The 10,085-nt window shown below is 45.9% G+C and overlaps 2 protein-coding genes across 2 annotated transcripts; both read right to left on the bottom strand.

Moving 5' to 3' along the window:
• Positions 1–3,722: 3,722 nt before the first annotated feature.
• LOC109735310 (uncharacterized) lies at positions 3,723–4,043 on the bottom strand. The gene has a single exon (XM_020294517.3). The coding sequence runs from the start codon at positions 4,041–4,043 to the stop codon at positions 3,723–3,725; it is 321 nt and encodes a 106-aa protein (XP_020150106.1).
• A 4,943-nt stretch (positions 4,044–8,986) lies between these two features.
• On the bottom strand, positions 8,987–9,819 carry LOC109735315 (dirigent protein 5-like). The gene has a single exon (XM_045233755.1). It carries the CDS (start codon positions 9,783–9,785, stop codon positions 9,186–9,188), a length of 600 nt encoding a protein of 199 aa, XP_045089690.1. The 5' UTR covers positions 9,786–9,819; the 3' UTR covers positions 8,987–9,185.
• Between the last annotated feature and the right edge of the window lie 266 nt (positions 9,820–10,085).

The raw sequence follows: 10,085 nt of genomic DNA, 5'->3' as shown, positions 1-10,085 counted from the left end.
TGCAACGATAGGGGGAGTGCTCCCGTGGTCTAAAATCGGTCTATGCACGATAGAAAATTCTGAAAAATACATCTATGATCCCTCGACGTCCCCGCCTCTCTCATGAACAAAAAAAATCTATGAATAAAAAAACATCATGTTCTATGAACAAAAAACATCATATTTCATCCACATCCATGCATACATCATATATGTGATCATCTATGAAAAAAAAATCATATTCTATAAAAAAACATCATATATATATATATCAAGCATATATATCATCATATATATGAAAAAACAAGCATATATATGAAAAAAACAAGCATATATATGAAAAAAATGCTAGGGAGGGCGCCGATCGGACCAAGGTGAGGAGGAGCGCGGGGTCGGTGGCGAGGACGGTGACGGGGCAGTGGGCGCGCGCTCGGGGTAGGGGGCGACCGCGACGAAGGGCGGGGCAGGGCGACGGCGACGACGGGGGCGGGCCAAGGCGGCGCGTGTCGGGGCAGGGGCGCCGGCGACGGCGAGGGCGCGGGCGACGGTGACGACGGGCATGGGCGACGGCAACGACGGGGGCGGCGGGCGGCGTCGGGGCAGCCTAGCGGCGTCGATGTCGTCGGCGTCGTCGGGGCGGCAACTGCGAGATGAGAGTGAAAATTTCGTAAGTGTGAACTTACATAGCAAAGCCTTTAGCCCCCGTTGGTGCCACGAACCGGGACTAAAGGTGGGCATTAGTCCTGGTTGGTGCCACCAACCGGGACCAAAGGTCTCTTTTCAGCAGCCGAAAGGGCGGGAAGCAGAGGCCTTTGGTCCCGGTTGGTGGCACCAACCGGGACTAAAGGGGGGCATTGGTTCCGGTTGGTGCCACTAACCGGTACCAATGCACCCCTTTAATTCCGGTTGGTGGCACCAACCGGGACCAAAGGCGTTGTGCTGCCCACGTCGTGGCCAAAAGTTTAGTCCCACCTCGCTAGTTGAGAGAGCTCGGGAGTGGTTTATAAGCGCTGCTGCGCCAACCCTCTCGAGCTCCTCTCAACTGCTGGCTTTCGGGCCTAATTCGTCACGATGTGCCTGTGGGCCTATTGGGCCTTCTGCGGGCCTGAATCCGGGCCCATGGTTGGGTTTCTAGTCGTATTCAGGCCGTGGTGGCCCAGTAGGTGGCACTTTTTATTTTTTTGGTTTTCTTTGTTGCTTTATTTATTTTATTTTATTTCTACTTACAACAAAATACTTACTGTTGCTATTTTTATTTATTTTATTAAAGTTTATTTATTTTACTTTATTAAAGTTTATTTTGTTTTTACTTATTTATTTTATTAAAGTTTATTTTATTTTATTTTGTTTCTACTTATCTATTTTATTAAAGGTTATTTTATTTTATTTCTACTTATTTATTTTATTAAAGTTTAATTTATTTTATTTTGTTTCTACTTATTTATTAAAGTTTATTTTGTTTCTTACTGCTTTTCATGTTTTGAACAGAAAATACTTTGATAATTTTAGTTGCATAATTTTTTTATAATTTTACTTTAAAAAACACTAGAGGTTTATAAAAGCTTTTTAGTTGATTCCTTTAGTACCGGTTCTAAGGCTGTTACAAAGGCATTTCATTTAGCACCTTTAGTACCGGTTCGTGGCATTCCAAATGAACTCTGAAAAGGTTGAAAGTTGGCATGGTATCATCATTTCATCCACATAGCATGTGCAAGAAAGTAGAGAGGGTTACGGCAAAAACTGGATGCACTTCGTGCACAAAACGGACAATCTCTTTGGATGTATCAGGGTTTCATACGAAAACTCGTCTGTTACGAGAGATTTCATTTTTTTGAACTTATTTGAACTCCAGACTTTTTGTGTTCAAAATGCACCATTCAAAGCCACATCATCAATTTTCAACCCTTTCTGACTCCATTTGTTATTTTTCATGCATTTACTGATTGTTTTGAGCTATAAGACCCTGAAATTGAAAATCATTCCAAATGAACTCTGAAAAGGTTGAAAGTTGGCATGGTATCATCATTTCATCCACATAGCATGTGCAAGAAAGTAGAGAGGGTTACGGCAAAAACTGGATGCACTTCGTGTACAAAACGGACAATCTCTTTCGAAGTATCAGGGTTTCATACGGAAACTCGTTTGTTACAGAGGGATTTCATCTCTTCACATGTAACTGCAGTGATATTCTAGATCAAAGGCATCATCATAATAGTTGTGAAGAGAAAGTCTTCACTTTTTCTTAGATCAAAGGCAACATCATGAATAGATTAGTGACCAAATTAATAGAAGTTCATCATCACATTAAAACCAAAGTACATACATAGTTCAAATTGAACAACATATAGCTCTCCAGAGCATCTAGTTAAACCATACATTGAAACTATGTAAAACCTTTCAATGCAACAACAAATGCGATCATAATCACAACCAAGGTAACAATTGATCCAACGGCATAATGATACCAAGCCTCGGTATGAATGACATATTTTCTGATCTTTTTAATCTTCAACAACATTGCATCCATCTTGATCTTGTGATCATCGACGACATCCGCAACATGCAACTCTAATATCATCTTCTCCTCCTCAGTTTTTTTATTTTTTTCTTCAAGTAATTGTTTTCTTCTTCAACTAAATTTAACCTCTCGACAATAGGGTCGGTTGTAATTTCTGGTTCAACCACCTCCTAGATAAATAAAATCTATGTCACGTTGGTCGGCATAATTTTCATAAACAATAAATGAACCAAATAGTTATAAAAAGATAATATATACCACATCTGAATCATAGACAGGACGAGGGCCGACGGGGGCGGATACCAAAACCATCGCACTATATAATAACAAGGAATAATAAAAGTAAGAAAATTAGACAAGTATCTATCTGAAGTAAGAATTTTTTTCTTTTAGAAAGAAGATAAGAACAAGAGGCTCACCACGGTTGTGCTGGTGCGGGCGATCGGCGGCGGTGAAGATAGGGACGGGGCGTGACGGACCGCTAAACCTAGACAAATCTCAGGGAAAATGGAGCTTGGAGGTCGAGTTTCGAGAGGAGAAAGATTAACTAGTGTGGCTCGGTCATTTCATCGAACACCTCATGTGCATAGGAGGTGAGCTAGAGCACCCAAATGCCTCCCCCTCGCCGGCGAGCAAAAAACAGAGCACTGTGGAGTGCTCTGCTGCGGCGATGGGGTATATATAGGCAACTCATTTGTCCCGGTTCGTGAAAGGAACCGGGACTAAAGCTCCCCCTCTGTCCCGGTTCGAGCCACGAACCGGGACCAATGACTGTGGGCCAGGAGCGAGGCCCATTGGTCCCTGTTCGTGCCAGGAACCAGGACAAATGTGTCCAGACGAACTGGGACCAATGCCCACGAGGCCCCGGCCGGCCCCCTCACGAACCGGGACGAATGCCCCATGGGTCCCGGTTCGTAAATGAACCGGGACTAATGGGCTTGCCAGGCCCGAACCAAAGCCCTGTTTTCTACTAGTGTTACAGGAAAAATCACACATCAGCGTCCTCGATTATTGGTCACATACTCTGATCCATTACTTTCATTCGTATCACTAGTAGCAAACTACAACAAATTAACCAAATTCGAAATCAAATAAAACAGCAAACAAAGTAGGAAATGACCTACCAAATCAGTACTACTGGCGAGTACCGTATAGCTAATTAATCCTCCAAGCAGTTAACAAACATTAATGATCTATATGGCCGGCCGGCCGGCCAGCCGGCTTGCTAGTTGTAAGGGTAGTGGCCAAGCCGGAGCTCCAAGTCCACGTCCTCCCTGCTGTCCCCATTCCTTCCCAAGGTAAGCCCCAAGTGAGCCTGATTCCCACCGGCACCGCCGTCTTGCTGGCCGGCAGCCGGCGGCGCAGCCCCACGAGACTTGCCTCCACTGCCACCGCGGTCCTTGCGGTGGATGTTCATGTGCCCGCCTAGCGCCTGCGCGTTGGTGAACCCCCTCTTGCAGAAACTGCACTCGTAGTATGCCGGCGCCCGCCTTGGCCCGCCGGTATCCTCTGGCGAGCCGCTCTTGTGGAAGTCGCCCCCCTCCATATACTGCTTTCAAAAGTGACGAGTCGGTGTTTGTGCGGAGCTTCTAGGGTTTTGGGTAGTAACTACCAAGTTAGGAGAAATGTGTTGAGGCAACAAGGGCAGGTGTGCTATATAGTGACAGATAGAAACGGCTGCTACTCCAGTTGGTAGCGTCGGGGAGGCCGGGGGCTGATGGACATGGCTTGATTTGTCGTCTAGTTTTGGCGTTTGGACGGAACCACGATCGAGTAAACTACTCGGCCGGCCGGCCGGCCGGCGCTCCCCTTGCCGCCCTCGTTGGCGAATACAGCACAACGCTCTTGTTTGGCGTGGCGTAGGGATCGGCGAGAATGCCAAGTTAGTTATACAGATGGGTGCGTACGTCAGTGCGTGTTGCCGTGACAGTGTTAGGGACCAACTCACTGTCTCACAAGCTTACAGAGGAATTCTTCTCAGTAGCGATTCGAGGGAGTCTTGAGGAGGAAGGTGTACAGAAAGGGGAAAGGATACAAGTTCAGCCGCCGCCGTGCCGTTGGTGACCCCAGCCAGGATGCCCTTCTCGTTGCAGAGGGGAAAAGATACAAGTTCAGCCGCCGCCGCCGTGTTTTTTTTAGGCAAGAGTATATGTTTTTTTGAGGCAAGAATATATGTAGATGCTAAATCCTATTCAGCGCCCTCTGCGCCCATTACAGTACTATCTGCAAACGGGCGCACACCCCTGTCCTTGCTGGGCGGGCCCATCTAATTTGTTTTTTTTTTCTGTTTTTCCAAAAAAGAGAAAAGAGACCGCCAGTGCTGCGATTCGAACCTGGGACATCCTATCTAATTGTAAAGGGAAACGTTTAACGCCGGACGACCGGCTAGAAATTGGGCCGGCTTCCTTCCGCTCTTGTCGCCTCATGCTAGCTGTGGACCCACTCTTTCCTTATCTCTTCGCACGGAGCCACGGACGTGTCCCTCTCTTTCCTTATCCAGTTGCTACCAGGCATCCTTATCCTATCACTCACCCATCAAATTCCCCACCATCGTTTTCCTCATCCGAGCTTCTCCCCGGCTCCCACCATCATCTCTTCTCAGTCCACCGCCCCCACCTCCCCATCCCGCTCAGGTGTGTCTGTGTTGGAAGTGGCGGCGGGGTGCAGTGAGGTCGCAGGGTGAGGCATGCTGCTATGAGGTCGAAGCCATGGGGGCGCTGCTATGAGCCGTCCCTAGCCATGAGAACTGCTCCGAGCGGCACAACATCCTGAGACCATCGGGCATCGGCTCTAGCGATGCTACAAACAGTTAGCGTGATGCTGCAACCGGTGTAGCCCCTGCTACAACTGGTCTCACCGCTACTACAACTCTCCGAGGCCGGCCGCGGTGACCATCGATGCAGAAAGTTGCAACCACCTCTGCATGGAGCTGGAACCGCGGCGCCGAAAGCTACAACCACTGCCGGGGAAAGCTGCAACCACCACCCAGTTTTGCATTTTTTTGCTACAACCGTTTTATTTTTCTGCTTGAAGCAGCACCATTTTTTGCTACCGCCGGCGCTTTGGGTTTCCTAGAACCAGCGCCCGATTTTGCCTTTTTGCTACCACCGGCATTTTGGTTTGCTGGAGCGAGCTTCATTTTTTGCTACCACCAGCATTTTTGATTTGCTGGAACATTGTTTAATTTGTAATTTTTGCTACCACCTTTTTTGGTTTGCTGGAACCGGTGCCATTTTTTGCTACAATCGTTCATGAAGAAGTCTGTGGCCGTGCAGAGCTGCAATGGTCACCACGGCATTTGGATCCATGGTCGCGGCAAGCTACGACAGTCACTGCACCGAGCTGGAACCCTGGTTGCGCTTTGCTGCATGTGTGACTCGAGAATTTTTGCTGGAACCGCGGCTGCCCTGATTTGCTGCATGTATCGCCAGGAAGAGGATGAGTGGGGGGATTGGTTTTCTGAGATGCATCGGGAGGAAGAGGACGAGTCAACGGGGAGGCCAGATCGAGGTAGACTATTTGAACGATTGTGATGCTCCAGATCAAACGGCTGCGCGGCGACCGGCCTAAATTTTGACCGGCGCGCCGACGCCTAGCACTCGCCAATTGTAAACTGTTGTACCACTCCGCCACTCTCAACTTGACGTCATAAACTTCATCTTATTACCTATCTTCTTCTTTTTTTGTTTTTTTTTTCTGTCTTCATTTTTCTGTTTTCATTTTTCTTCTTCCTAGTTCGATGAACTATTTTAAAAACCATGAATTTTTTTTCAAAATCGATGAACTTGTTTCAAATCGATGAACTGTTTTCTCAAATTCGATGAACTTTTTTTCAATTTGATGGACTTTTAAAAAAAATAACCTTTTCTTCAAAATTGATGAACAATTTTCTCAAATTTGATGAACTTTTTTCAATTCGATGACTTTTTAAAATTTGTGAACTTTTTCTTCAAAATCGATGAACTTTTTTCAAATTGGATGAACTTTTTTTCAAATCCGATGATTTTTTTAAATCGATGAACATATTTTCAATTTCGATGAACTGTTTTTCAAATTTGCGAACTTTTTATAATATTGATGAACTTCTTCAAATCAATGAACTTTTTTCCATTATTGCGAACCTTTTTCAGAATTGATGAACATTTTTCTTCAAAAGTGATGAACTTTTTCAAATTCCTGTACATTTTTTTATTTTTTATTTTTATAAAAAAATTTCGTGAATTTATGAGTTTTTTGTGAACTTTAGGTAAAAGTCAATAGTCAACAACCTGAGCAATGGTCCATCCTCGTGGTGAAAGGTCAACCTGCAATGTTTTTTATACAAGTTAACAGCAAATGTGTACTCTCACAAAAAAACAGCGATCTCGGGGACGAGCGATCGAGCGAATCGGCAGAACGCTCGTGTATATGGGCGGCCCACAGAGGAGCGTGCGTGGGCGCTCCTATCATTTACGGGCGCAGAGGGCGCCGAAGAGGAGGTCTCTCCCTAGAGTTGGCTTTTGGAAGCAGCTCATGCCAACAACTTTGGGAGACCACTCAAAAAAAAAAAAACTAACTTTGGGAGACAACAAGAAACGACACTTGCATGCAGGCCTCTCTCGTACACTAACTCCCATTAATTCACATGCATTCTATTAGTATTGTTTTTACAATTTTTTATGAGTATTATCTTTTAAATAAAAAATTGTTTTCAAAAGTTTCTATATATTCAAATTCCTAGCGAGAAGGTCTTTAGAACAAGACGACTTTTTGATATATTTGAAGTAGTTTAATTTTTGTGTTTCGGTCATATTTGAAATCAGTTTCATAAACATTACATTATGTTAAATATAACTGAATATGTATTTTAGTTATTTCATTCCATTTTACAAAAAAAATTAATATATATTTTAGTTATTTTCACACCACAGAAATCATTTTTGGAATAATATAAAGTCATTTTGGAATTAATTAAAATCATTTTAATAGTTGTTATCACTTGCGAATTTTATTTCAATCTTACTAAATATAAATGAGTTTTAAATATATCCAATACCAGTCTTGTTTGAAAGGTCTTTTCGCCGTGATTTCAAATAATTATAAGAAATAAAAAATAAAATTATAGAGCAAGGATATGAATCATCTAAATCACTATGAAAATTAAAATGTGAACTTTTTATACTTAAGACATATATATGAGAGAGAATGGAACATCCTTGTATGCACCTTAATTGCAAGATCGTCCTTCTTCATCAACTTATCGATATTTTGTGTATACCATTTAGTCAGGGTGTCGAAGTAGTTCCCGCTCTTACGTTCCTATGAAAAATGGCGATAATGGTGTCTTCTTGATATTGAGAATTGTGTTCCTAATATGTGTGAATCCGAGGACGAAATCACTTAGCCCCTCCCCGGGCCTTACTAGATACAAAAATTCAGAGTATTTGGCTGGTCGAGAGAAGGAACTCTCGAAGTTGCTTCCAAACATATCGCCTAGCTGGCTCCAATTCCAAACAAAGCCCCAAGTAAGATCCATGCGACATCTACTTGTTGGTCCTATTAAAATGGACATGGAGTGTTTGGCCACTTTGCAAGAGTCGCAACCTTGCAGCGTTAGTGGGGTGTGTGTGTGGGGGGGGGGGGGGGGGGGGGGGATAGGTAGGAACTCATCGTGATCAGTCATCCCATCATAACTCTCAATGAAGAGCCATCACTAGTGCAGGGGGGCATGGCATTCGCATTCGCTCCCAAGACAAGGCGGGGTACTCGAATGGACCCAATAGAACCCGTAACCGTCGTCAAAGTCTTATATTCTTTGTAATCGGGAGAAACGTCAGGTTCTTGTTGGATGTTATCACGATCATGCCCTTCCCTACCCTCATGCCATCGCTCGATTTTATGCCTCCTAAGGTGTCATTTCCTCATCGGTGGCAGGACCGGTGGCGATGAGCCCAGTCGTCTCCTTAGTGTGGAATAGGTCTCCTCCCTTGGTGATTGCGCTCATCCCGGCCCCCTCGGTTTCTCCACCACTTCTTGGTAGAAGGCCATTCCGACCTCTCAAGGGCAGCCGCCGAAGCTCGCAACTGCAAGAATCATCATCAGAGGTCTCTCAAAATGCCTCCACTGTCGATATTGCACACCTCTGTTGAGCCACGCCTCTTCTACTAGCCCCCCCCCCCCCCCCCCCCCCCCCCACACCGGAGTAGACCATAACCGACCCCCTCTCATAAAATTAGGCGCCATCACTGTAGGTTTCTTAAGCTAGCCACCACACCAAATGGATGGGGGGATTGAAGCAGTTGGTTAGAACAAGATCCACCTTGCCCTAAATGTGTCGAGGGATCCGATCATACCAACATTGCACACCGTCGCGTAACTGCAACCGTGTGAATACTGTTCATTTCAAACGGGTCATCTGAAATGTTCCCTGACTAATATGTTATGGTGGAGAGATGATTTTTGGTGAGATTATATGTGACACCGACAAACTTAATCTGTAAAAAATTCTCTAGAAGAGATACCTCTCCTGAACTAACACTTACAAACCGATCAATCTTGCTAAACAGTAAAGATACTTATGGGCGTATGCGACAATGATACACAAGCAACCCATCACACACACACAAAAAATATGGAAAAGCATAAACAACATCAGCAGCACATCAATTGACACACACACAGGGCATGCATGCATGCTGTATCGTCAGAGTCAGAGGTAGCACTCGTAGAGCTTGATGTCCATCTGCAGGCGGAAGTAGTAGAGGCCCTCGATGGCGTCAGTGCGGATGGTTGTGACGCCGCGCGCCATGAAGAAGTCGCCGGTGCCGCCGACGACGGAGAAGTCCCGCGTGGCGTCGCCCATGAGGTCGGCGCCGACGAGGTTGAGCGTGCCCTTGTGCGCCGTCGAGTTGAACACGATGGAGAAGCCGAACCAGGAGGTCAGCGACTCCTGCTTGTCGTAGAAGTAGAAGCCCTGCGCGCGCGCCGCCGGCTCCTCCCCGGCCAGGGGCAGCGCCTTCCCCACCGTCATGGGGTCGTTGAACACCATCAGCGCGCCGAAGTAGGTGCTGTTCTTCCAGTAGGTCGTGGCCAGCGCCGTCGGCTTGGTGGCCGCCGCCGTCGTCGCGTTGGCCGTGTTGTTGCCGTTGTAGAGGATGTCGTGGTAGTAGAGCGTCATGTTCATGCACGGCTCGTCGGGGCTGTTGGCGACGACCCTCGCCAGGCCGTGGGCGGCGCCCGCCATGCCGAGGAGAAGCACCACGACCACGATGGTCAGAGACAGCTTGGAAGATGGCGCGAGGCCCTGCATGGTTGACAGAGCAACTGTTACCGAGTGTTAGCTGTAGTAGAACACTGCTAAGTGGGCAGGTCGTGTTGTGGTGGTGTTGAGAGCTCGACTTGTGGATGCTATTTATAGAGGTGCATGCATGCCTGCATGGAGCCGTGGGGCATGCATACTGAAAGTACTCAGTTTAGTAACTTTAGATTCTAATCTCGCTTGCACTCCAAGTGATCAATCTTGTTTAGAATTGATTCGGCTGCGCGGTGGGTAGCTCCATATAACAAAGTAAAGCAAACCCTAAAAACGATTAAGCATTTTTTCTATTGG

The sequence above is a fragment of the Aegilops tauschii genome, chromosome 2, assembly GCF_002575655.3.
Source record: "Aegilops tauschii subsp. strangulata cultivar AL8/78 chromosome 2, Aet v6.0, whole genome shotgun sequence".
NCBI classification, from domain to species: Eukaryota; Viridiplantae; Streptophyta; class Magnoliopsida; order Poales; family Poaceae; genus Aegilops; species Aegilops tauschii.
The sequence above is the reverse complement of the archived record's forward strand: the minus strand, read 5'-3'. Positions and strand labels throughout refer to the sequence as shown.

Excerpts from the sequence above, each read along its gene's own strand:
- LOC109735315 (XM_045233755.1), bottom strand. The coding sequence starts at position 9,785 with ATGCAGGGCCTCGCGCCATCTTCCAAGCTGTCTCTGACCATCGTGGTC.
- LOC109735310 (XM_020294517.3), bottom strand. The coding sequence starts at position 4,043 with ATGGAGGGGGGCGACTTCCACAAGAGCGGCTCGCCAGAGGATACCGGC.